General features: G+C 42.6%; 2 protein-coding genes across 5 annotated transcripts; one reads left to right on the top strand and one right to left on the bottom strand.

Annotated features, from left to right (window-relative positions):
• Nucleotides 1-779: 779 nt before the first annotated feature.
• On the bottom strand, nucleotides 780-22388 carry pelp1 (proline, glutamate and leucine rich protein 1). The gene is made up of 19 exons (XM_030076919.1): nucleotides 22141-22388; nucleotides 21891-21955; nucleotides 19987-20092; nucleotides 19264-19413; nucleotides 18262-18333; nucleotides 17979-18038; nucleotides 17722-17878; nucleotides 17366-17498; nucleotides 16193-16280; nucleotides 15688-15776; nucleotides 15020-15133; nucleotides 12041-12191; nucleotides 11399-11549; nucleotides 11088-11143; nucleotides 10021-10154; nucleotides 9389-9491; nucleotides 5800-7446; nucleotides 4045-4356; nucleotides 780-912 (listed from the first exon to the last, which is right to left on the bottom strand). Exons 1-19 carry the CDS (start codon nucleotides 22279-22281, stop codon nucleotides 820-822), a joined length of 3822 nt encoding a protein of 1273 aa, XP_029932779.1. The 5' UTR covers nucleotides 22282-22388; the 3' UTR covers nucleotides 780-819.
• med11 (mediator complex subunit 11) lies at nucleotides 22341-27380 on the top strand. Of its 4 annotated transcripts, none has more exons than XM_030076927.1 (4): nucleotides 22341-22430; nucleotides 24166-24235; nucleotides 25263-25393; nucleotides 26343-27380. In XM_030076927.1, the coding sequence occupies exons 2-4, from the start codon at nucleotides 24166-24168 to the stop codon at nucleotides 26484-26486; spliced, it is 345 nt and encodes a 114-aa protein (XP_029932787.1). In that variant the 5' UTR covers nucleotides 22341-22430; the 3' UTR covers nucleotides 26487-27380. The 4 variants fall into 4 exon arrangements, with proteins under 4 accessions (XP_029932787.1, XP_029932784.1, XP_029932785.1 ...); XM_030076924.1 differs by having other exon boundaries at nucleotides 22357-22490; XM_030076925.1 differs by having other exon boundaries at nucleotides 22357-22490; nucleotides 24085-24235.

The raw sequence follows: 27380 nt of genomic DNA, 5'->3' as shown, positions 1-27380 counted from the left end.
GTTCTTTAAACTTTCTGTACAACTGTGAAACCAGTCCTTGCCGGTTGCAAAACTTTTAGAAAGCAGGCTGAGATGTGACACATTCAATTGTAATATTTCCCAAAAGAAAGAAAATGATCGAAGATGGCAAAAATATTGAGAGGAATGAAACTGGAGGCCACATTTTTATGAGTATAATAACATTGTGAACAAAGAATAAGATGTCAAGAAATAAGAGAGAGATCCTGTATGAGGTAACTAAACTGTGGAGGAGCCACTAGTGATGTCCTAACAGTATCTGCTGTCTCCACAACAGCCTTTTAACCCAGTCCAAATGTCAAGACATGCACTCACTGAGGCTTTGTTTCTCATACCACTCAAGACTAAGTTTGAATTTAACAGTAATCATGAAATATTTGTTCCCAGTATTTTAACAGTAGCATCAACATGATTATTATATGAAAGAAAACCGAATGTGGCTCAAAGAGCAAAGCAGAGCAGATACAAAATGACCATGTAATCCAAGAAGGCCTATTGGAGCTGTGCTAATGAAGCTCGATGACTGCACGACTCTGACAGCATGCAAATGAAGGCATCATCTGAGACGCTGTCCAATCAAAGTCTGGATGGATGTGGATGCAACAAACTGAGGAGACGCTGAGCCCAAATCAGGCCGACTGACCTGAAGCAGGTCCTTCAGTGCTGACCTCAAACAGCCTGAGCAGAGCACACCGCTCATGTGCACAGCAGACAAGCCTAGACCTGCTGTTACCAGTCCAGTCTAAACTGGATCAGTCCAGTTTGTGTTGGCTTCTTCTTCTCTCTCTCTTTTTTTTTTTTTTATGAGCGGTTGGATCCAGAGGCACCATCTTCATCATCAGGTGGACAGGCGATAAAATCAGCTAACATCGAGGCCATGGCTTCATCATCCATCTGAGTGAGGAGAGAGGGAAGACTGGTTCAAACAAAACAAATAGAAAAGAAACAAAAACATATTATATCATTCATATATTCCCCAATATAGAAATTTGGGAATTAACTACACTCTCTGATGTCATCACGGCTTCACTTCCTTGCAGCCGGCACCAGACTGCACTGCCAGTTGCATCACTGCTCGGTAAAGGCTGGGTGACATGGTGGTGTCCAACACTACTGGGTGTTTTTCTGGTGGGACCGGGGGCTCCTCGGGCTCTACAGACCACACGTGTCTCATGGTGTTGGGGGTCCGCCTGAACAAGTGGACGCTCGACGTGGAGCTGTGTGTCCTCGTCCTGTGCGCTGTCTTCCTCTGCCTTTCCATGATCCAGTACAATGACTACATTTTCATCAATCTAACCAAGTCCATGCAGGATCCTGCCTGGACATGGCCATTATTATGTATAGATTATATAATAGCTAATTGATATACAGTGTCTCCTGCCCTGCTACAGAAGCAGCACATAATAATGCCTTGTAGATAACTCTTCGGTCAGTACAGAACAACACAGTATCATCCGCAAACAGCTCAGATCACACACCGTCAGCTGAGGAGAAGTGTGTCTTTTACAGGTCTGGTGACGGTTAAAGAAGTGCTGGTTTGCGTAATGCATCGTGACAAAAATCACAACCATGGTTAAAACACAGATTGTGATCAGGCAGAGAGCTATTGCACTGCAGGATGTGTTGATCCAGGCCGAATGATATCTTGAGTGAAAAGCTTCATATAACATGTAGAGCAGTCAATCTTCAACCTTCAACCAAACAAATTTGACATAAAGTGTAAAAAACAACTACGGTATTTTTCCAATTACACAAATGCAAATGCCGTTTTATCAGTTTGAAGATCGAAGGGTTGAAGACAGTTGGTTACCCATCATGCACTTGATGGGTAACCATACAGCTGCACTGCGTGGTGTGAGGGAAGTATTTCTCGACTGTTGCAGAATCTTCAACCTTGTTTACAGAGCTAAAAACATCTGAATGTTTGGATGTGTTCTAAGCCGTCTAATTTTTGGCAATTAATATTTGATCTGCTTTCTACAATGACTGACTAAATCCATACTAAAGCCACCCTTGCCTTATTTGGTGTGGAAACACAACATCTTATTTTAAGCAATAATAACCTCTTTCATTACATAAAGTCTTTTGTCTCCTGTCCCACTGGTGGCCACGTGACAACTTCTGATGAGACGGAGAGAACATGTGCACAATATGATGTATTTTATGAAGCAAGTATATGGTTAGATGGAGGCGACTGATAAGTTTACATCGCTATGGCAACATTTCCTTAGTGATGTACGTTCATGGCTGACTAAAATGTCTCTGGTGTTTGTGTGTAACTAGGGCTGTTGGACAAGTAGCATGTGCCTGCAAGTTCACAGACCCCTAACAACTTTTTTTTTTTTTTTTTTTCGACATTGTGGTTGTTTTTGTTGTTATTACTACTGGCAGTATCATTATATGATGTAGTTACCAACATGCTAAACTATAACTATTATTTTATTTGTGTAGCTATATATTTCTTTATTTTTTAGATTCCTTGAATATTTTCATTTGAAAGGACAGGACATATCTATCGGTCAAAAGGTGTTTATACAGTGAATTGTTAGATTTGTGTAAACAAAAACCAAGAAATAAACTGTTAAAATATCTAACCAACTAAATAAAAAACTAAAAATAATAATAAATATATAATAATAACACAATAAATAATAATAACACAAGCACATACACTATATTACCAAAAGTATTCGCTCACCTGCCTTTACTCATACTATGAACTGAAGTGTCATCCCATTCTTAACCCATAGAGTTCAATATGATGTCGGTCCACCTTTTGCAGCTATTACAGCTTCAACTCTTCTGGGAAGACTGTCCACAAGGTTGAGGAGAGTGTTTATAGGAATTTTTGACCATTCTTCCAAAAGCGCATTGGTGAGGTCACACACTGATGTTGGTCGAGAAGGCCTGGCTCTCAGTCTCCGCTCTAATTCATCCCAAAGGTGTTCTATCGGGTTCAGGTCAGGACTCTGTGCAGGCCAGTCAAGTTCATTCACACCAGACTCTGTCATCCATGTCTTTATGGACCTTGCTTTGTGCACTGGTGCACAGTCATGTTGGAAGAGGAAGGGGCCCGCTCCAAACTGTTCCCACAAGGTTGGGAGCATGGAATTGTCCAAAATGTTTTGGTATCCTGAAGCATTCAAAGTTCCTTTCACTGGAACTAAGGGGCCAAGCCCAGCTCCTGAAAAACAACCCCACACCATAATTCCTCCTCCACCAAATTTCACAGTCGGCACAATGCAGTCTGAAATGTACCGTTCTCCTGGCAACCTCCAAACCCAGACTCGTCCATCAGATTGCCAGATGGAAAAGCGTGATTCATCACTCCAGAGAACGCGTCTCCACTGCTCTAGAGGCCAGTGGCGGCGTGCTTTACACCATTGCATCCGACGCTTTGCATTGCACTTGGTGATGTGTGGCTTGGCTGCAGCTGCTCGGCCATGGAAACCCATTCCATGAAGCTCTCTGCGTACTGTACTTGGGCTAATCTGAAGGTCACATGAAGTTTGTAGCTCTGTAGCAATTGACTGTGCAGAAAGTCGGCGACCTCTTTGCACTATGCGCTTCAGCATCCGCTGACCCCTCTCCGTCACTTTACGTGGCCTACCACTTCGTGGCTGAGTTGCTGTTGTTCCCAAACGCTTCCATTTTGTTATAATAGAGCTGACAGTTGACTGTGGAATATTTAGGAGTGAGGAAATTTCACGACTGGATTTGTTGCACAGGTGGCATCCTATGACAGTTCCACGCTGGAATTCACTGAGCTCCTGAGAGCGGCCCATTCTTTCACAAATGTCTTGTTTCACAGTCTGCATGCCTGAGTGCTTGATTTTATACACCTGTGGCCAGGCCAAGTGATTAGGACACCTGATTCTGATCATTTGAATGGGTGAGCGAATACTTTTGGTAATATAGTGTATCATAGATCAGCAATCATGGCTTGAATAATATATGGGAAAAGGACATATTGTGTAAGAAATAAAACAAATATGCTCAGTTCACAGTTCTAGTAAATACACATACCTTTTTCTTCTCTGTGCTTTGCCCCGCCTCTTCCTCCTTCTGATCCTCCTCTCTCTTCCTCTTCACTCCTTTTCCATCCTCTGCGTCCCCTTCTCCTTCTCCTGGTGTCCCCTGCTCTTCCGCTCCTTCTTGTTCTATCTTCTCTCCATCTTTCTCCTCTTCCTCACTCTCTTTCTCGCTGGCGGCGGCTGAGGTTTCTGGATGTGCGGGAGCCGAGTCGCCGTCTGGTTTGGCTGCTGGCTGCTCCTCCTGCTGATCGGGCGGCTGGCCGTCACTGGCGCCGGCCTCCTGTGCAGCTTCTCCTCTTTGCTCCTGTTGAGCAGAATCAACTGCAAGTCAACAACCCACTTTTCACTTGAGTGACTCTGAAACAAAACCATCTCCATCTTCAGAGCTCAGTGTTCAACAGCCAGTGGAGAGGACACTGCCGGGTAGATGAACACTACGACACCAAGGAGCTGCTGATGTGCGACGGGATTTTAAATTAAAAGTTACAGGAAATATGATGCAAAACTTCCAACTGTTAATAACTATTCTGAGATAGAGACCAGAGAAGTACTTTCCCTGTTTCCACATGAGTGAGGGTGGTGTGTGATGGGAGTCTGTTTATAGCTAGAAATATCCAGCAGGTAATTATGGGGTTATTCACCTGAAATTTTATGTTTATTTATGACTTTATAGGCCATAGAAGAAATCCACTGACAAATTTGAACTATCAAAACATTCGTCTTCTTCCTCTGGATAATACCGGTCACACTCAAAATATTGTGCACTTAAATGTTATCACTCTGTATAATGTATTGTACCATGGTCTGGGTGAATACTATTTCCTGATTAAAACTGTGTACTGCGCACATTGTTCAGCTCAAGTTTAATCACCGCTGTAAATTCATAACGTAACGTAACGTAACCATAGCAACATTAAAAAGCCCTCTCCAAGGCTCGGCCTGAAACTGCTTAAACAATAAATCTAAGAAAAAAAGTGTGTGGCCCCACTTTATTGTAAAATTAATTCGAAATATTACTATGGCCCAACACTTTATTAAGACATTGTGTTTTTTACATCCAACAGCAACAACAGAGCGAAGCTGCCATGAAGAAGAGTAGAGAGAGAAGAGAGAGAGCTGCAGCTGGACTAGCTGATCTATTCCTCTATTCTATTCTTTTATTAACCAGTGCTTTTTAATGTAACTTGTATGTTTTTATTGTTGTATGGGATCTTTTAATAGCTTGTTTTATCATTGTTTTATGTGTATTTATTTGTTATTTGTTTTACGGTAAAGCACTTTGTAACCTTGGTTTGGAAAGATGCTATATAAATAAAGTTATTATCATTATTATATTCTCAGTTTGGGATGTGCAGAACTGGTATCCATGGTGTTGTGACTGCTTGCTGTTCCTGATTTGCGTGTATCAAACGGTTATGAAAAAAATGAGGAGTTTAAAAATGTAAATCAAAATGTAAAAATGTACTGAAAGAAAACAATTGTAATCGATTTCAAAATTCAAAGAACATTTTAAGTAAATGTCTAAAAAATGTCTGATAACGGAGTTTCACATGGAAACTAAATGACCAAAACCATAAGTTCATCTTCAGCTCTTACAGGATGAATGCTGCTTTCAAATGCAGTTTTAACATGTGATCTTTTCCATGACACCATATTTGCTGACAACCACGGGATGAAATACAGTTTTAATGCAGAGTCACCTCAAGTGGCTTTTAAGACGACTGTATCTGGACACTGTGGGACCTACCTGTTGATTCTGAGTGGCTGAGCCCTCCTCTGAGGAGGCAGTCAGCTGAGCCTCACTGGCTCCCTGCTCCCACGACCGGCCCTCCTCCTGTGGTGCTCCCTCTCCTCCTCCCTCTGCCTCCTCCTCTGGCTCCTGCCGCTCATCCAGCGCTCCTCCCGTCACACAGAGGATCTGAGGCATAGTGGGGTCATCCATCCGTTCACTCTCATCCTCCTCTCCCTCTCCTTCCCTGGCCTCCTCCAGGACTCCAATGCTCTCCACTTCCTGCACTTTCATCCTCTCTTCTCCAAACAGCGCCCTGTTGGCTTGGATCTCCTCTATTCCTCCTTCTGCTTCTCCCTCCACACTGAAACCACCTATCTCTTCCTCTTCAACTGCTCCTCGAAGCACCTTCCCCTCCTCTATTCCTAGCCCTCCCCTCCTGTCCTCTGCTCCCTCCAGTGGAGGGATATCTCCATCCTCCTCCTCCTCTTCCTCCTCCTCTTCCAGCTCTTCTGCCTCCTCCTCGTCATACTCTTCATACTCCTCCCCTTCATAAAACTCATCTTCAGCAAAATCGCTCCCATCCTCCTCCTCTTCCTCCTCCATACCCTCCTCCTCTTCCAGCTCGTCATCATCTTCCATCTCCTCCTCCTCCTCCTCTTCGTCATCTGAGCTGTTGATGTTGATGACGGCTGAGTCTTCGTTGCTGGCGGGCTGTGGCTGGTGCTGGTGGAGATGCCGTCCCTGCTGGTTCAACTGGTTCTGCAGCTGGTGCATCTGCAGCGGCAGGCCCATGGGACTGGGCTGGCCCTGCGTGGAGGGCTGCATCAGCATCTGCTGGAGCTGGGGCCCACCTGGTAACGACTCGCCCAGAGCGCTGGGCGGAGCTGTGAGGGGGGTGGAGTTCAGTGGTGGGACCAGGGAGACCAGAGAGGCGCTGGAAGGAGGGAAGGAGTTGATGGGTGTGGTGGTTGACGTGGTGAGGAGGGAGGAGGAGGAGGAGGGGAGGTCATTGGCAAGTGAAACCCCATCAATTGTTGTTGGCGCAGTGGTGGTGGTGACCCCAGTAGCCCCGCCCTCTCCACCTGGTAACGCCACACTAGTGGCCCCGGGGGTGATGGAGGCCAGGTTTTGTGCTGCCGAGTTTGCGGTTATTGACGCTTCATCCTGCTGGTTCTCCATGCTCAGCATCCCCGGAGGAACGATGACCACGCTGTCGTCTGAATCACTGGCCAGCGATATCTCTACATCCTCTGCTTCCTCCTTGTCATAGCGGACAAACACAGGCCTCTGTCCCTCGGGGGGGCCCAGCCCAGCCAGGTCTGGCTGGGGGTGGCCGTGAGGGGAGAGAAGCATGTCTCCTGGGGTGGGAGCCTGGCCTGGCAGCCCTGTGGGAACCAGGGAGAGGTGGTTTTCAAGGGAGCCCAGCAGAGCGGCGGGACCCAGGCTGAGGGAGTGTCGAGTGGGGAAGGGAGGGCCAGGGGAGGGGCCCCCCAGGAGTGTGGGTAGAGTGAGTCCAGAGGAGGGTCCTTGGGAGGGGGGGAGGACCGGGGCGGTAGGTGTGGGTTTGAAGGTGAGAGGTGGTAAGGGCAAGGAGATGGATGGGTTGCGGGGGTGGAGGAGTGAGTTACAGACGGTCAGAGCCTCAGTGCAGAGTGAAGACACCTGTGGTGGGGGCCGACACAGAAAGAGTCAATCACTAACTGTAAAAGCCAGATTTTTACAATCATAATTTACAGAAACACACAGTCTTTTCTTGCTTCTCTTGCACACCAGCACTTGTGGCAGGATGTGTGGCATACTGAAACACTTTCACTCTGACCAACCTGCCAGCTGAGGCTGAGCAATGCACCCAACCTGAGATATAAAACCAGATATCGTCTGGGACTTTGATCATCGTAACACTGTGACACGGCATAAATGTTGTCTCTTTCTTGTTTTAAAGGCTGTATTACAGTAAACGGATGCGGTTTTCAGATTTTTTTTTAGATTGTTCTAGCTGTTTTATTAACTACTTCTACGTGCGTCGTCATCATTACTAACCAATGTTCATCGTATCGATCGTCCCTACAATACCATCATAATAATGGTGAGGTATTTTACCAAAAATATCCCGATATTTGATTTTGTCCATACTGCCCAGCCCTACTGCCAGCAAAGCTACATTATGGATTAGTAAGTGAAGACCTCTAGACAGACATGCTACAACATATCTTCAGTTATCATCCTCGCTGACTCACAGAGAAGAAAGCATTCACCAACAGTACACAGCACATTCAAATCATTATTTTAATATAAAATGACCTGCCAGAGTCAGAGTTTGTTAGCAATACAAGCGTGTGCTTTCATCTTGTTTAATGCAGTCTAACTTTGTCACAATGGGACTTGAATGTTTTACTGTATTTTTCCTTTCCAAGTATTTGTGTGTTTGTGCGTCTGTTTAACACTGACTGTCAAAGTGTGTTTTGCATTTGTAGAAGATCTGAACAAAGTACTTAAATTAAGGCTGCTCTTATCAGAGGCGCATTAGGGGCAACCAGAACAACATATAATCTGAATCATAAGCAGCGGGACGTTAAGTGTTTGTCAGTTTTGACTGACATGGAGGCTAGGATGGACCCATAATCTAGATCTGACAGTCAAATGCAGCATCTGAATTGACATTTGCATCGCACCATGGATGACCCAAGGCTTTAGGCAGGCAATATCAAACTACTAGAAAGACCTGTTCATCTACTCTGAGATATCACACACCTCAGATGATATTGTCATACTTCCACTGAAAGACAAGCACTGTGTCACTGATGCAAAACTCTTTTTATTTAGGCCCATTTCTCCAAATCTATCTGGTGGATCACCATGACATTTGGTGACAACATTCATGTTGCCTAGAGCCTGAAATTTGTCTGTTTTGGTGACTTTATGACCTTTCCTCAAGTGCCACCAGCTGGTGAAATTTTTTAGAAATAAGCTATTGTGGAAGTAGCCTAATAGGTTGAAAATGTGTCAGTGGCCAGTGATCAGTATTGTTTATATTCTGACCATCCAAACATATATTTAGACCTCTCATAAAACATGTCGGTGACGCTCGTCTGGTTATAGTGTGGCTTTTTTTTTTTTTTTTTTTCAAACAAAATTGCCATGATTGACAGCAACAGATAAAGAGAGAATTAGTTTCTTTAATCTTTACAAAGGCTCCCCCACTAGAGTTGCATTATCATCTCCATCTTCACCTACCTTAATGGTAGAAAAACTACTACTTTTGTGGGTGACATCAGAGCAGTGTTTTGTATATTTTAGTTCTCTTTCCCTTAATTTTTTGTATTTCACCAAACAGGATCTCAAAACATTTTGGCATGCCTTTCAAAAATGCTTTAAACAGCTTCATGTGGTCTTCATGAAGTTTCCTCCACAGGGTCATAAGCAAGTCCACCTTCCTCCAAGACAACAGCTTAGAGTTAAATAAGGATGGATCTTGCCATGATCCAAATGATGTTTGAAGAGCCTTCCCCCCTGAACAGCGAGGATGTAACTGAGCCAACACACTTGTACCCCTCAGCCCTGTTCCACACACTCAGTCTGTCACTTCGTCTCAGAGCAGCCTCACCTTGAGGCTTCGGTCGGTGCGTCCACGGCTGAAGATAGACACGGCGCAGGTTACGGGAGGAGGGCAGCGAGGTGACGGCACGAGGACCAGAGCCAGCAGCAGTCTGCGGATCCATGGAGAGAAAACACTGAGGCCACCACACAACACCCAGCTACACTTGTTTACATTCGATCACACATCTATCCATGCAGGCCACATGACCCACGGGTGTCAGGGAGATTTTCTGCCATTCTGAATTTTTACAAAAAACAGCCCTTTTGTTTGTTCGTCGAGTTTCGACTTTTTGCTGCCAAGTAAATCTTTTTTTCCTGGATTCTGTGGGTCCATGCATGAATATTTAATCAAAATAAACAGAAATATTATTTTAATAGGTGGCCATACATTTTAATAGTCAAACCTTCAGCTGCATCTGCTTGTGACCTTCTGTTGCCCTAATGATTCTATGTTTTTGCTCTATTGTCTCATTATGCTGTTGCGATTACTTCATTTCCTCAAAGCGATCTATAAAGTTTAATCTGATGAAGCAAGAATCTGAGTTGCAGGAGTTGTCTGGTAGCTATACGTTGGTAAGAATAATCAAGAAGACATAATCCCAGCATTAATGAGCAACAAATTCGATGTCACAGTAATACCTGTAGAGTGCTCGTCGAGGGGGGGCGCTGCTGTACTGACCACTGATCCCCCCTACAGAGTCCAGCGCAGCGCTGCTACTGGACTGCTGCTGCTGCAGGCGGACACACAGCGGCAGGACGACGTCATGGAGACGCTGCAGGGACACAGAAAAACAGTTCAGAAAACATTAGCTGGCTTGCTGTTGAGGAGGAGGATGAGGATGTGGTAAGAAAGTAGGTGGGTATGAAATGCGCCGGAAAAAAATAGCTCTCTCAGACCTACGGTGGAATTTTGATGATAATTTTAAAGTCTGACTACAATTTTACTGAAAAGGAGTGTTTATGCATAAGAACACAGCTTTCTGCGAATCATGGCTAACTTTTAGATGATGAATTGGACATGACCTGAGAACATCTGGAAAATGTTTCACACAAATCCTCACAGCTTATTCTGCGATGTAAACTTTTTACGATAATAGCGCCACCTATTGTTGGAACAGAAAGAGCTTCTGTATAATGCACACACACGGGCAAATGTGTTTTGTGCTTTACTTTCAATGAACAGCTGATGAACTCTGGCTAGCATTTGCAAGATCCCTGAAGGCAAATGGCATGGAAGATCAACTAGAGATATCAAGTAGGTTCCCAGAGTTAATGTGGTAAATTTAATGCTGAATGGGCCACATTTGTAGGAGAGGAACAAACAAATAAAAAAATTCAAAATGGCGGAGTGTAATGTCAGACAGAAATAGGTGGGGTCAACATGGATAGATGAACCTGAACCCCAGGAGGCTGCTATTTTTTATTGCAGTAATATTGACTTACTGACTGATCTTATTGAATCAAGTTGGTCTAGTTTATATGGTAATAACATCATGTTTGTTTCTAATGTGTAGCCCACATGCAGCCTAAGTTCTCTTATGGATCATAAATGAGATAAAGTGACTGCTCATAACGCTGTGAACATACTGGAGGGACAGAGAATGATGATGCAAAGAGATGCATGAAAAAAACATATAAAAAAATAATTAGTGCATGTACGTGCACAGACAGAGAGACAGGCAGACAGGCACATGCACATGCATTACCTTGTGTATATCATCCTTAAGCAGTGTACCACTGGTCATTACGATCTGTCTCAGTGCTGTAAAGATGGAAACATCAGTGTCATTACACCAGATCAGCTGTTTAAAGACAACTCAACATTTAAATCTAATACATTTTATATCTGATTTTCAAATACAATAATACCAAGGTTAGACAAATAAATTTTAGGCCAGTTTTACAACAAAATAAATATGAAGTCAAAAAGCAGTGTTGGTAAGTAACCAAATGTCTGAATGTCTCTAAAGCAAATGTATTGATAATAGGTTGTAATCATAATGAGGCAATATCTCACCTTTCAGGGCTGACAGGCAAGTGTCCTGATTGGCCAAAAGGTCTCCTTTCTTCTGGAGCGAAGGCCCACCATCCACTATAACTAAAGACTTTGTGCGCCGAGGGCCGGGCTTTTGGGAAACCAGCATTTCAGATGATGGGCCGGCTCGAAGCTGCAAACAGTTTACATGCTGTTTCACTCTTCTACTCCATTTTACAAGTTTCCTACTAGAAAATAATTAAGTCCTATGAAAATGCTGTTCACCTTATCTTTCACATAAGAAATTCTACTAGAAAATTCTACCAGAACATATTGTTCTCTAAGAACGTGAACACATTGAGCTCTACAGATGAGTAACACCCTTCAAGATACAAATTTTTTGATCACAAAAACTAGATGCTGCAGCTTAAAAAGGGTGTGTGCACAAATATATTATATTTTCTTTCAGAATTGTGCAAAAATCACAGAGAATCAGGTTTAAACCAATGTGAGTGAAGTGTGTGGATTTGCACTTCATAAACAATGCCTTCCATCCCATCTTTTCTTTCAGTTTTCCAAAACCTCCTGCATTCGACTGCACACAGCACGCTGTGGATTATATCCCTGATGTCTAATCTGTCATTTCCTCTACTTCAATGATTCACCAACTAAAGGCGAGCTCACCTTGACGGACTCCGCCCCCGGTGTGATGTCACCCAGCAGGTGGCCAAACAGGAGTTCAGAATGGGTATGGTTTCCCTGAAGAATGCTGCTGGAGGCTCCGCCCACCTGAACCCAGAGCTCTAAGGTTCTGTACACGGCTACCCGCACTGAACTATGGGATGAAGCAAGAGACACATTAGAAATAAATGATAGGAATACACAGTCAGGATCTGAGAGTAACACCTGCTAAGCACCACAAACTGCTAAAATGCATCTTTGCTGAATACACCATTAAGGATCAAACCCCACATTGTTCAGTCACTGTTTAACACAACAGCATTCCAACGTCTGTTATAAACAGTCTTCATTTTTTGCTTGTTGCTAAACTTTGTCCCTCTAGCCAGTCTCTCTGATCAGCCAATCAAAACCATGAGTCCCTGGATCAAACTACACTGCAAAAAGTCAAATCTTACCAAGATTATTTGTCTTATTTCAAGTCAAAATGTCTTATTTCTAGTCAAAATATCTCATTACACTTAAAATAAGACATGATCAGCTCAGAAGAAACTTGTTTTTAGACAATTTTCACTTAAAATTAGCTTGAAACAAGAAACAAATTCTGCCAATGGAACAAGCAAATTTTTACTTGTTCACTTGTGTCACAAGTAAAAATTTGCTTGTTCCATTGGCAGAATATGTTTCTTGTTTCTAGCAAATTTTAACTTGTTTCAAGTAAATTTTCACTTGAAACAAGTGAAAATTGTCTAAAGACAAGTTATTTCTGAGCTGATCATGTCTTATTTTAAGTGTAATGAGATATTTTGACTAGAAATAAGACATTTTTACTTGAAATAAGACAAATACTCTTGGTAAGAGTTTGACTTTTTGCAGTGTAACCTTGAATGGCTGCCTGTAACACTGCACAAACTGTCTCTAGGTGGTTTGGTAAACCAGGGCCAACAGCTTCCATGACTCAGACTTCCAAGTCACACCAGATGCAACTTCTTCCAAAGGTAGCTTTTTCACCTGCTGTGGTTACTGTGGCCAAATTGGACCCTGGTGTGTATGCGTCCTTAGTGCAGCTCATTTCAGCAGGGGAGATCACCCTTCTAATCAAGCCCTGGTTAATACCAAATATTTGAATGAGTCCACTTAGAAGAAGTGGTCGGATCGGTTCCAAGTGAACTCTGAAGCAGTTCATTTTAAGTGAGAGAAATAAACTCAACAACACACGATATGCATTAATGGAAATTACTATTACCGAGGCGTTGTGGTACCTCATAGGAAGCTACAGCTAACTTATCAGATCAGTGGATTGTGTAGGCAAACAAGGTCTAATAATAGCAGACATATCAGCAGCAGGATCTGATGGTAGGGTGCACTCTTTGAAATACACGACAGCGTTTGTTAATTCTCTTTGATGCAGACAGAAGGAAGATGACTGCCATCAGTGTTACATTTCATAGTTAAGGATATTCCTTGTTTAATGAACGGCACCTTTTCTTGTCACACCCTTTCTTCTTTGACAAATAAACAAGCATGTCACTTTGGTTTAAATATCTTTTCTGCTTTAATTTGAGACATATGTAAGCCAAATAGACCAAATGAAAAAAGTAACAATGCGTCATATCAAACATGCAAAAGTATGACGAGGTGTGGAAGTGACCAGTCAGCCTTGAACATATGTGAACTTGAACAAATTTTTTCCGCCACCAGATGCAACTGATTTTTTATGTCTATGCATTTAGTGCGAAGGTGACTGTCCAATAAGATGCACTTGGTGTGACTCATTGAAATTTATATCGTGGTGTGCAGAATGTGAGACGTCCAGGATGTGATACACAAGGAAATCAGTTTGCTTGCTACGTTTCTTGTCCGCCTCAGTGGTTGTTGGTTTTGCCATGGGAAAATGTTTTCTTAAGACCAGCGAAGGATTTTGGAATTTTTACTGGTGAGGAGAGGAGAACGGTTGCAGTGGGCAGTAGAAGGTTTTGCTTTCTAAAACTGGCTGGGCAGTAATGGCTAAAATAAAGTGTTCCTTCATTACAACCATGTTGACAGCCAAGTGGGATCAACGATCCCCACTTCTTGGCTCTTGGATGTGACAACAGTTTTGCCAGCCAAAGTTCAAACCACGCCAAGGAAAATATAAAACTGCTTTACCAAAGGAAGTCCACATTTCATTTGCCTCTCGTTCATGAACAGTGGATATGAACTGGTAAATGTGCATTTTGCTCATGAGTGATCACTATAATGGGCCCTATCTATCTAGTGTCTATTTTAGTGTCCAACCAGCAAAGACATTTTCCCGTCCAGCAGCCACGTTGTGTAAACAGCAAATGCACTTGTGCCCACCCTCCTGCTTGTGTGCTTTCACTTCATGCACAAGCACATCCATTTCCTTTGCAGGGAGGTGTTCCTTCCTATGAGGCAAATCTGCCATTATGATAGCAATCAGCCAGGGCGCAGTCGCACCTAGTTTTTAATGGGAATGAGCATTTCAATTGGTTTATTGCATGTTATGCCCAAAACACAACCATGATTAATTAAGGGACTAAATACAACCCTTTGATCCCTGCACATGGGGCAATGACTCTTTTTTCTGCCGTTAAAATAGTAAAAATGGACTTGGACGTGGCCTAAATGCACGTTTGCCATGCTCTTCAGACTCAACAAGGCCAAAGCCGAGCAACAGATGGGAAAAGCCTTCCCTGGTTTAGATTCCCCCATCTCATCTACTTCCCTACACCCTTTGTTAAAAGACACTTTGTTGTCCCTCAGCTGTTCCAGTGATTTCAATGTAAATCTTACCCTAAAGTCCCCTCGGCTGCCACAGTCGTTAGCCTGACATTATTTGAGGATTACTAAAGTGTCACCATGAGAATTCTAATTTGAATTCAACTGCAAACATCTTCCTCACTGAAGTAAGCAAGCTTTAAATTAGCCTGGTGCAGTACACAAATTAAAGCATGACAGTGATGTATGAAACCCTTTTGTTACCTGAAGGCTCTCTGCTGTCCCGGGCTGGCTTCAGGCTGAGGCGCCCACGCAGAGAGGGTTTGGGAAAACAGCCTCTGCAGCACAGCGGAGTACTGAACCATGCTGCTGCGCACGCTGCAACACAACACACAACACACAGCACTCAGCGTCAGTGCCACCCCGTCATAAAACTGAACTCCACATTAACACTCCAAAGGCAGGAAAAGGCAGCACATAATAATCTTTTAGCATCTTCTGGTAATGAAGGGACAAGATGCACCTACTACAAGTAAGAGTAAATAAAGGGGTAGATGAGAGATACACTATAAATTAATGTTAGTGCTTGACATATATATTTCTTGTTAAAGTGTGTATATTTGTTTAGTCTACTTTTTAGTTTACCTTTTGTCATCTTTTGTTTCCATTTCTTTGTAAAATGTTTTCCTCACCAACTTTACTTACTTGCTGAATACCAATACACAGGAATTGAAAGAGCAAAAATACAGATTATGCTATGGTTTGTCTGAAATACCTGCTAGCATTATCCACATATTCCAGTGGAGGGGTAGGGTGTATACATAATTATATGAATTATAATGAACACTGCAGAAGAGAATCATTGGACTCACTGTCAGTGTGAGGTGCATTTTAAACATTTCCGAGTCGCCTGAATAGTACAGAGTACTCACACTGTGATGAGAGCTGACAGGATGTCTAGTGTGCTGGTGTGAACGGAGGGCAACACCAGCAGCCTCAAACTTCCATCTCCTGTCACATTCTGACACACACACACACACACACACACACACAGTTTAAATTGAATACTTGGGTTCACTACAGTTATTCTGCATAGTCTGACTGTGTTTCTGTACACATGCAATATTTTCATGGAAACTTTTAATCAGATATAAAAAACAGATCTTTTTATCATTTTAGTCACCAAATCATTCAGTCAATAATTATTATACAGCTCATTAAAGTTTGTGCATTTCCCGGCCACATGGCAGCCACCATGAATGAGCAGACAAACAAAGTAGTATCACCTGCGGAGTCTCAAACATCACCAGAGGAAAATCCACAGAGAAGGTGTCACGATAGTGGCCACACTGACTGACAAGTAATCACTGGGAACATGCAAGCACGCCATTTCTAAAACAGTTATCAGAGAGGAAGAGTTAGTGTGTGTGTACTCACTATGCTCCTGGAGCTGATGGCGAGGGCCCGACACACAAGGTTGAGCACTGGTCTGACTGGCACACGCACTGCTGAGGCTGGATCCACTCTGACACCAACAAACAAGCAAAGGCATCTTTGACACTGGGTTTGTTCCTACTGTCAGAGGTTGTGCACTCACATTATTATTAATACACTTGGACAAAAACCCACTTTTTTATTGGTGAAGCAAGACAAATACATAACAAGTGATTTAACACTCAGTTCTACTTTTCATATATCTATTATAATACTTTAGAGTGGAAGAAAAAAAACATTTTGACAAATGCAAAAAAGGAAAAAGTATAATGTAAATACATGTAATATAAAGTACATATAACAATTGAAATACAATATAAACGAGCTCCTAAGAGACAGGGAATGATATTATTTAATAATAGTAGTAATAACACTAATAACACCAGTCTTACATAACCAGTGTGATCGACAGCAATGAGGGTAGAAAGGAAGAGAAAAGAAAGAAAAAACAAAGAATGCAAAACAGAAGGGGAAAAAACTGTTTGTCTGTTGTGTATTTGTTTGTGAACATGTCTGTGTGCATGGTTGGCTGTATATTGTGATATTTGGGACATGGTTATTGTGGCTGGGATCTGTGGTTGTGTACGTGGGTTTGGTCTTTGGATGGGTTTACTGGCAATATTTGTACATGGTGGAAGCAAACCAAAGGATGGTCGGTAGAAAAAAGGCAGAAAAAGGAAAAAGGGAAGAAAGAAATTTCTCTGAGTTCTCTAAGACACCACCAACTGCGGCTGTAGTTATTACAACGCTTCCTTAACGCAAGAAGCATGCGTCTTGCGTTAAGGAGACTGTTGTCAGTGCAGCGCTGGAGCTGTTTCATCTATTTGTTACTAAATGAGTGGAACACTATTTATGATCTTCTAAGTGTTATAAATGTATAGATATTCTGCTGTATTAATATAACCATCCGGCACCAAGCAGGAACCCCATTGCTGAACCATTATGTTAAGCAATAAAATACCAAAATAATAAAAGTTTGCACAGTTGACACATAAAGACAAGATAGTGATTGACTGCAAACTGTAAGCCAGTTATCTACCTAGAAGTATCGCTAACATGTGTGTTTCCAAACGGTCTGATTTGGCCTGTAAAGTACAGTGTGTGAGGGTGTTCTACCTGAGTGTGTGTTTGAGTGCCAGGCAGACGGCGGAGTATCTGTGCTGGAGCTGCAGCAGCAGGAGAGGGTCTGATTGGTCGAAAGGTGGGAAAGGCAGCTCCACTCCCGGCCCCTCATACTGCACCGTTCCATCTGTCACAGCGAGCTTTACATCAGCCTTTCATCTTATACTTGTCACAGCAGCAAACATTACAGTCGTGTTCAAGGGAGCACAAAGGCACACACAGGCTGGTGGCACAGTTATGTGGCCTGTCAAAGATTTTATTTTTAGAGTGGTGAAGAAACCCACCGATACGATTTGTAAATACTGGCTACTCATATATGCATTGTATTTTCAAAATTAAAGCCCTGATACCTGATTCTGACCCCTGGTACATCTGAGCCAGCAAGCCATTGGCAGAGGCCAGCAGACAGTGAATCTGATTGGCCCAGCCCTCCGCCCTGCCAGCACCCACACCTCTCTCCAGCACCCCCCCGAGACAGGGCAGGCGACCGTAACAGTAACAGGCCATCTGTGTGTGAGACAGGAGAGGGACACAAAGTAGACATATTTAGCAGGACAATAAAATAAAACCAGAGCCAAGAACTTGACCGATGCCGACAACCACAAACCTCCTGTGTTTTCTTGTTGGAACTGTCCATTTTGGAGAGGAAATAGGCTCCGAGTTTGTCCTGTAAGAGAAGGAAGCACATTCCTTATATTACAGTTAGCGGTGTAATGGATCAATAAAAAGGACACCAGGTATAAATACCTGACGTCCTGTTATAGGTACATCAAGTCCATGTTGGGCATATGAAACTCTCCCTGTCTTAGTGTGATCAACAAGAAGACAATACAGTCCTGGTTTGCAGGGTTTAAGATCCCACTGGGATCACCCTCTATACAACCCCTTACCCTGAGGGATCCACAGGCTTTGGGGTAGTAGATCATGCAGGCAGTCATCCCCTCCATGGCTGCCAGCTCACACTGTCATCACAGGCAGAACACATGGAAAAAAGATGAGAAAGTGGCAGAGTTTCCACCAGACTCTGAAACAGCATTTAGACTATAAGACAAAAAAACTGTACACTGAAACCTATGCAAAGGTCTCTGAAAGAGCATTTCGATTATGCAATAGTAAAGGTCTTAATTTAAATCAACTGGGATGCGTTTAATGGAACCGTTGAATCCTCCAGCCAAGATGACCCAGCAGGCAAATCCAGTGGACCCTGTCAAATCACTGCCACATACTAACATATCAGACAATATAACACTCATGCCACTTGTATAATTTAAAAAAGAAAAAGGTTTTCACTCCTCAATCACCTCATACAATTTTCAGTTGACTTTTCTTTCCCCAATCAACCATAAAGTTAAAGCCCTTCTCTTGAGCACAGTTCAACCAGGGCAAAATTATGATGGCCCGAGGAAACCGCACGTCATGCTGGGTTGTCAGCAAGGGGACGAAATACTGCTCCAAAGTTAGACTCAATTTCGGTGAGGGAAAATCTGGCCTGGCCATTTTCAGCGCAGTACCTCTGACCTCCAGATCTCTGAATGAAATCCCATGCAGTTTGGCCCACAATCCATGCAGTCCAAATGTGTTCTTGTGGCCTGTTGTAAAACAGTGTGTTTGTGCAGACTGAGGCCTAAAAAGTCTTGGAGTTGAGTAAATTGGGTTTGACTGGAAAGCTGAGACTCTTGTGGGTTTCAATGAGCCACATTTGATTCATGTGTGATGATGTTAGACCCCCATAGCAGCCATTTCACTGTAGTGAGACCATTTTTTGAAACTTGACATCACTGTATAAAATGACCCATTGTGACCTTATCATGAAGTATCATGACAGTATTGAATCGGGAGACAAGCATATTGTCCCTGCTCTGCTCTGTACAGTTTCACAGTTAGTCTCTCACCTCGGTCTTGAGGCCCAGCAGAGAGGTGAGGATGCCCAGGACGGAGTTGAGGCCAACCTCCCTGGCCAGTTCCGCTAGCTGGGCCGAGTACTGCAACAAGTCCTGCAGAACACTCACCGCTAGATGGATAGTCTGAACTGGAGCCTGGGACTGGGGGGTGAGATCAAGAGGGGCGGAGGAGAGAGGAGAGATGGAGACACAGTCAGAATAGCAAAGGAAGGAGGAGCATCCGTGGCAGGCAGAGGATGAAGAAGAGAGAAAAGAGATGGAGGAAAAGTAGGAGACAGACTAAAGATCATCACTCAGTTCATTCTAAATTGAAATCATATCGAAGGTGCAATATGGATCAGTGCAATATCCAAAGTGCAGCAGCTGAAGTTTTTTGATAAGAGGCAAAATGTGACAGTACGGCATTATAAATGAACTTTTGTGGAGAACTGCCTACAAATCAAATTCTCCTCCTATCATCATCTTTTTACTAGTTTTTTTCCCAGTAAAAATTAAAATTAGGATTCAAAAATGATCACTCTCACTAAAATTGTAAATATTATCGCAATATCTGTCAAAATAATTGCAATATGATTTTTTTTTTTGCCATATCATGCAGCCCTATTGTACAACATGCAAGCACAGATGTCGTGCATGTATGTACACAACTGGACATATATTGCACAGTCTATCACAAGCAAAGAGTGTGCGAGTGTGTATTTGTGTGCACCTTACCTGTATGACCTGCTGCACTGAGCGCAGCCAGGACAGGCAGTGCTGCTGAAACAGCTCACTGGAACTGTCCTTAACCAACATGGAGAGCAGGCACAGGCCCTCGAACCTACACACACACACACACACACACACACACACACACACACACACACACACACACACACACACACACACACACACACACACACACACACACACACACACACACACACACACACACACACACACACACACACACACACACACACACACACACACAGTGACAGAGCGTGAATACACGATCCAAAATGCACATACTGGTATGGAGAGAGCATGGCATTGAACTCCAAATAATTTAATGAGTTATTTACAGAGGAAAAACATCTAATAAATAATTCAGTAGGGTTAGTTTTCACTGATGAAGACCTTTTTGTCAAACTAGACCAAATCTAATGTAACTCAAATGACTAAAATGTGACTAAACTAAAATGCATTTTAGTCAAAAGACTTAAACCCAAGACACTAAACCCAAAACTGGCTGTCAAAGTTAACAGTGGTAGGAAAAGCAGATTAACTTGCTTTAAAAGTCCAAGTTTTGTTGAATTAACTGTTGCAAAGTGAAGAGAGGATGCTGGGGAATCAGCAAAGGTTAGAGAGTCCTACTTTGTGAAATATGGCATTTTTCGGATAAGAAGGCGTCAATTTTGATTAGAATTTGTCGCTGTGTTCTATACATTAGAGGTGGCGGGAAAAAACAATCAATTCACTTAAGTGTCGCAATTTTTTTTTTTTTTTTTTTTTTTTTAGGATTTTTAATCTTTTTTTTTTTTTCCTTTACTGAATCAATTTAAAGTACAGATACTGGCTTCGTATGAGGCTAACCAAACTAATGGAATGCATTAAATAAGTTACACGCATTGTTGCCATTGCACAGATTGTCTTTTAACTGTATATTGTGTTTTTTAACTCACTGCCCATCTGTCATGACGCAATCCACGAGAGTTAGTTATGGTTTACATGTAGGCTATGTATGTCTGTTTAGGTACATTGCATAGACTACTGTAGACTACTGATTTTCCAATCCAATTCTTTATTTATGTTTGTACCAAGCATATCATGCTAGGCTGTCGACAAGGTGGAGAAATATAACGCCAGAATTAGGCTGAATTCTGGTGAGGGAGAAACCGTCATTTTCAAAGGAGTTCCTTGACCTCTGACCTCCAGATCTCTGGATGAAAATGGGTTCTCTGGGCAGCCACGGCTCTCCCCTTTGCAGACGTGCCCACCTCATGCTAATCCCATGCAGTTTGGGCCACAAACCATGCAGTCCAAATGTGTTCTTGTGGCCGGATGTAAAATGGTGTATTTGTGCTGACTGTGGCCTAAACAGTCTTGGAGTTGAGTAAATTGGGTCTGGAAAGCTGAGACTCTTGTGGATTCAGTGAGCCACATTTGATTCCTGTGTGATGATGTTAGCCCCCATAGCAGCCATTTCACTGCAGTCAGAGCATTTTTTGAAACTTCATGTCAGTGTATAAAATGACCTATAGTGACCTTTAGGGTAATCACAGCCTCATGAAACTTTACAGCCACAAACTAGAAGAGAATTCAAAAATCCAAAATCACAACAAATCTTAATATTGAATCGCAATACATCAATCAAATCGTCAACAGAGTATCGTGATAGTATCAGATCAGGAGATAAGCCTATTTTCTGAGTCCCACTGTCCATAAAGATTTGCTCTTACTGCGAGGTACAAGACTCAAACTTTAGTAAGGGGAGAGATAAACAGGAATAACACTAAACACATTATGTAAAGCACTGATAAATATTACACGTGGTTATCACATTAACAGCATTGTTTTAACATGTATCAACAACACCATGACAGTATAATATTAGCCTAAAACATTAATTTTCTCACTTTGTCTTGCTGGAGCCAAGTTTGGCATTGCTGAAGCCCACCAGCCCCCCGGCGGCTGCTGCACCCTGCACACACACAGAGAAACAGGTTAACATGAGACGAGGCTCGGCTTGTGTCACAGCCGAGCTGCTCTTCCTCCAGATGGAAGCGACCGGAGCGCACAGCAACAAAGCCGTCCGGCATGCAGCGGCTGCGGGCTAACCGGGAGCCCGGCTCCCCGCCAGCCCGCCGCCGCGGCCCGGCCTCTGACCTGTGTCGGGAAGACGCCATGCTCTCTGTAGTTGGCCAGCAGGGCGGGCAGGTACTCCGGACGCTGCTCCTTCAGCACGGACACCAAACCCTCCGTTAGACGCATACTGGAGGGGCCATGCAGCCAAGCAGAGGTAGCCATCTTGCCTCACCGCCACGATCTACCTCATCACTGCGCGACGCGGTGACGTGTTTCTGCTGAGCTCCTTGTTGTTGTCCTGCCTCCTCTGGTCCGGGCGGCTCGCGGAGCACCGGAGTGCTGCTGTGTGGGAGAAAACACCAAGGGAGAAGGTTTGGCTCAGCCTGTTTTGTCCAGCTGAGTAAAAACTGACCAGCGAGCGGACAGGGAAGGTAAATATCACGGAAGCGAACAAGTACACTGGTTAGCTAGAAGAAGGGAGCGAGCGGGAACAAAGGCTAACCAGGGGCAGGTTTACAAGCACGTGAATCCAAAAGGGATGAAGAGCATGATAAAGAATGTTTCGGGAAGGGGTTCTGCGTTTCCTAGGGTAGTGACGGATCTGCTAATTGACTTACATTCAGAAAACAAAGAGAAAACAAAATCCGTCGCTATCCTAGGAAACTCAAGTTAATTTAGGGGAAGATTAAACACAAAGTGACGGTGAGGTGTAGAGAGGGACGAGCTAGTGAAGCTAACTGGAGTTTGCCATTGGCTTGTCAGCTATCCGGGAGTAATGTAAACTATTTAAACTGTGAAAGCGTCCAGAGTTTGTTTTTTATAGCTATAAATATACAACACTGACAGTCAAACAAGAAAAAGGGGGTCTTGTTCCAGGAGTGGCAGCGTTGTGGTGTGCTAGCTCACACAAACCTGGTTTGAGGAATGACAGCGAGTTTTATTATTATTATTATTATTATTATTATCCAGTTTAAACTTTAAGGGTACAGTATTAGCGGACAAGTTTTGTTTGCTATATGAAATATAACATGTCAGACCCTCTTCGTCTCTGCAGTGCCCTAAATGTTGTCTGAGATATGCTTGGTGTGCAGGTGTACATGAATATGGGCAAATATCGCGATATTTTCGACCTAATACCTTGATATTGTGACGATATAGTAGGGAAGACTGATGGTGCTCTCGTAAGATGTAGATTTTGGATAAACAGTCATTACTTATGTGGATATGATGACCAAGCAGGTGGAGGTAAATAACAGAGCAGCTACAGCAGAGTCATAACTTCAAAAATGTAGCCCTTTACTAAAATGCAGCCTTTAAAATCAGGAAAAGACAACACCTATATCAAAACTCCCAGATGATATCTAGTCCTATATTATGATATAGACCGCCCAGCTCTTTGTGATTCATAAAGTGTTGCAGTTGTGGAGGAGATCAGAGTGCAGCTTGGGCGGGCTGTGTGGACTAGATGAAAGCTGCAGAGACTCAGCAGCTGGTGGTGTGGAGGGTTTGCTTTCACATGCAGAAGATGGTGAAATGGTTCACAGCCAGGGAGGGAAAGTGGGGGCCAATCAGAACAACACATACAACGACAGAGAAATTACGCAAGAGGAAGACGAGGGAATAGATGACACAGTGGGTAGAAAAGGAGAAGCTTGTGCTCCTCCTTGTTGAAGTAATCAGCTGCACACATGCAGGACATTGAACAGACAAATAACATTTTTTGTGCATAACTGAACAAACAAAGTGGATTATGTCAGTTTAATAAGCGTAATGTCCTGGTACCCATTTCTTTATCATTTAATTACAATTATTTGGGGAGAAAGTGCTATCAGGCTTGTTTTTTATGTGGGCATAATCGGCTTTGGGACTACTTGATGAGGTGAAAAAGGTTGAAAGTTCAGAAATGGTAGAGTAACATACATGAAATTAAAATATCTTTGGTATCTTATTATTGGTATCTCTCCAAAGGTTTATATGCTGCACTGCAAGTCAACTAGACAAGATTAATTTCATGATATTTTACAGTCTCTGTCTCTGAGACATACAGGCAGGCGGGCTCATCAGCTGCTCCCTGTCAGACTGACAGAGCCTCTCTTCTGGCTGCAGATGGCGAACGAGCGGCTCCGAGCTCTGGAGGATGTGGAGAAGGAGATAGCAATGATCCTCCAGTGTGCTGGTGAGAAATCACACACATACAGTATGGCTCAAAGGTCAAAAGTCTATAGATATATTTTGGTATAGTTTATTTTTTATAAATGCAAAGTTTTTCTTGTGCTTAAGTTTTCTGAAGATATATCTCTGTCCTAGTGTTGAGAGGTATATTTTGTGTAGTTTACTTTTGTTTCTGTTCAGTGTGTAAACAACCTGCAACTGGAACACAAGAATTTGGGATCAATAAAGTGCATCTCTCTATCTAATCCTCTCCCTGTTATGAGACAGCAAAACAGCAATCTGGCTGTGCTGCTTCTTGCTTTTTTTTTTTTCTTTCAATGTGATCACATGGAAGTTACATCAAGCAAAACGCCCATTCAGAATGAAAGCTTGTGCTGTGGTGATGTTCAAAACAAACTTTTCATCTAGCTAATATAATATACAGTAATGTTTATATGCAACACTGAAGAACTGAGATATAATGTATTCAGCCTGTTGTGTTGGTTTGCATTGGGATCACTGTTCAGATCCACAGTAGGTTACACATCCTCTCTAGTAGGCCACAGCCTGCATCATACAGTCTGCATAATATCACTGCATAATATCTTGAAGCAATTTTGCAGGATATGTGTATTATACTTATGTTACTGGATGTTTGCATTTTATTGAGAGAAAGTGCTTGGTGGAGTAATTGTATGTTGAGGTGAGCAGTGGCTCCTTGGCTCTCCTGATGATTGAGAAAAGGTGCTGAGTCATGATTCATGTGATGTGGACATACGTTAATGAGCAAAGCAGGCAGTAAACCGCCATATATTTGAATGGAGTCTGGGGTGAGATTCTCTACACACTGTAAGCTAAACAATGGAAAGCATAAGGGCCACAGGCTTAGACTTACTGTATTCACTAAGAGTAAAAATGTTTAGTGTGACATGATGTTGATTTTTTTTTCATCCTTCAGGCAAAACTGTTATAAAGTGTTTCTACAGTGTGCAGTTGGTGACTGATACTGAGTTTGAAATGACATGTATGATGTGCTGTGGTTGCTCCTGCAGGTAATATTGTTCTGGAGCTTTCTAAAGACAAGCACAACGCCAGTTTCCTGGACAGACAGCTGGTCCAGTTCCAGAGCTCAGTCAACCGAGTGGAGAGCGAGCTGAGTGGCCAGATCCGCTACCTCACACAGGTCACACACTCGCTCTGTCTGTCGCCCTCTCACTCACAGTTTTCACCCCCCAAGTCTGCAAATCATTAGAATAATGCTCCTTATGTCCATTTTTGCACAATGCAAGTTTAAAAATCACCATATAACTTTAAAACCAAAAGAAAATACATGGAGAAAAAAGACAATGAGGAAATGAAGAAGAAATGACTGAGGAATAAAATTACTTGAAAATGATGCAAAAATCTGAAAATAATGGTTAAAAAAAATCTAAAAAATAGAAAATTCCTGAAAACTATATTTCCTATTATTGTTACAACATTTAAAATTAAATTACCAATTAAAGCAAAAATTGTAAGGAAAAAAAATCTCGAGACTGCCCAAAAAACTCACTTCTAAAACTTAAAAAGAAAAAGCATTTTCTTCAGATGGAAAAATAAACCTCTTAAAAGAAAAGGGTTAGCTTTTTTTTCTTCCTTTTCTTTTCTTTTGGTGGACATTTTAATAGCGGGGCTCTGTAAGGGATCATTGCTTGATTAGACTATTTCCTACAAAGTTGAACCAGTGTTATGGTAGTAAATACTGAGGCTGGACTGATACAAGGATTTACTCATATAGTGGATATGACTTTGTTTAATGAATTACTTATTTAATGTAGAGTTTCTGGATCAGTACAACACTGATTATCTATCTGATACCTTGGAGCTGAGTTTACTCTTGACATTTTGCTCAGATTTAGTTGTGTAGTATTATTCTCCTGGACATCAGTTCAGAGTTTTGGCGCCCCACGATGCTCTAAATGCCGCTTTCAGAGGCTTTTCTACTCATTGGAATGACATTATGTTTTTGATGTTTCCAGTGAGCTTGTCTAATTTGATTTAGTTTCAGTTTAATTCACATCATTGGATGGAAACCTAGCCAGTGACCAGGAAAATAAACCAGACAGTGACTCTCCTGTCCCCCCCCCCCCCAGGTAGCCACCGGCCAGCCCCATGAAGGCTCCACATACTCTGCCAGGAAGGATTGCCAGATGGCACTGAACAGAGCCGAGTACGCCAAGGTCAAACTGGGAGAACTGGGACGAACCTGCGAGATCATGCTGGATCAGCAGACATAACACAGATGCAGGGTGGCTGGGTACAACAGCAGTGTTAGATACACCTTTTTTTTGTTTTGTTTTTTGTTAAGATTTTTTTGTAGTATTATATTTACCTGGTGTGAGCTGGTGTTCAAAGTTTTTCACTGACCCTCTTCACCTAAATTACAATTATGCAAAAAGGAAGTGGGACTTTGAAACTACTGGAATGAAGAAGAAAGTTCCCAAGTTGATGGTGATCTGCTCAGGACTGAAAGCTAGAAATGTCCTCCGAAAGTGGACGGCTGCTTAAGCCTCTGAAACCCGGATGGACCTCACATTCCTTGAGTTTAGTTTAAGACATTTGAACAGTGTTCAGATGTCTTTCACAAGAAAACCAATTTTCAGGTCTTTTCCTTGTAACTTCTGACTAATGTCTTGCTAATTCTTGGGTCATTTCTTGGTAAGTTGCGTATTCCTGCGCTTTCAAAGGAAATCAAATGAATCTGCTGAGGTTTCAGGGGGTTAAGGAACAAACACTGCTCTCACTATTGAAAAAAGACATTGGCTATACGTCTTGCACTTGGGTGATTTTTTCTGTTTTGTTTGATGTACTTTAATTATTCTTGTGAATAACTGGTGAGAAAAATCTGAAACACAAGTAAATAAGGCATAAGGCAGATAGCTGGAAAATGGTGAGCATCACAAACTTCCAAGTGAAGAAACTTTTTGTAACGGTGTAAACTGTTTCTGTCTTTGTGCACGTTGCTTCATGACCTCATGTCGTTTTCCATTGGGCAGGTGTAAAACTGTGTGTTGGTAGTCGCACAGACAACCACAGACAAAGAAGGAGACATTTGACAACTATGTATAACTGTTATTTTTTATCATTTCTAAAATGCAGTACAAAATAAAGAAGCAACATATTTTCTTCAA

This window comes from Myripristis murdjan, chromosome 18 (genome assembly GCF_902150065.1).
Source record: "Myripristis murdjan chromosome 18, fMyrMur1.1, whole genome shotgun sequence".
Taxonomy (NCBI): Eukaryota; Metazoa; Chordata; class Actinopteri; order Holocentriformes; family Holocentridae; genus Myripristis; species Myripristis murdjan.
Note: the sequence above shows the minus strand (reverse complement) of the source record. Positions and strands in the feature narration are given on the sequence as shown.

Bases quoted from the DNA above. Each gene is read 5' to 3' on its own strand.
- pelp1 (XM_030076919.1), bottom strand. From the start codon at position 22,281: ATGGCTACCTCTGCTTGGCTGCATGGCCCCTCCAGTATGCGTCTAACG. The intron at 21,956-22,140 runs GTCAGAGGCCGG...GTGTGTGTGCAG, and splicing joins ATGGCGTCTTCCCGACACAG to GGTGCAGCAGCCGCCGGGGG. The intron at 12,192-15,019 runs GTAACAAAAGGG...TTCATCCCATAG, and splicing joins GGACAGCAGAGAGCCTTCAG to TTCAGTGCGGGTAGCCGTGT.
- med11 (XM_030076927.1), top strand. From the start codon at position 24,166: ATGGCGAACGAGCGGCTCCGAGCTCTGGAGGATGTGGAGAAGGAGATA. The intron at 24,236-25,262 runs GTGAGAAATCAC...TTGCTCCTGCAG, and splicing joins AATGATCCTCCAGTGTGCTG to GTAATATTGTTCTGGAGCTT. The intron at 25,394-26,342 runs GTCACACACTCG...CCCCCCCCCCAG, and splicing joins AGATCCGCTACCTCACACAG to GTAGCCACCGGCCAGCCCCA.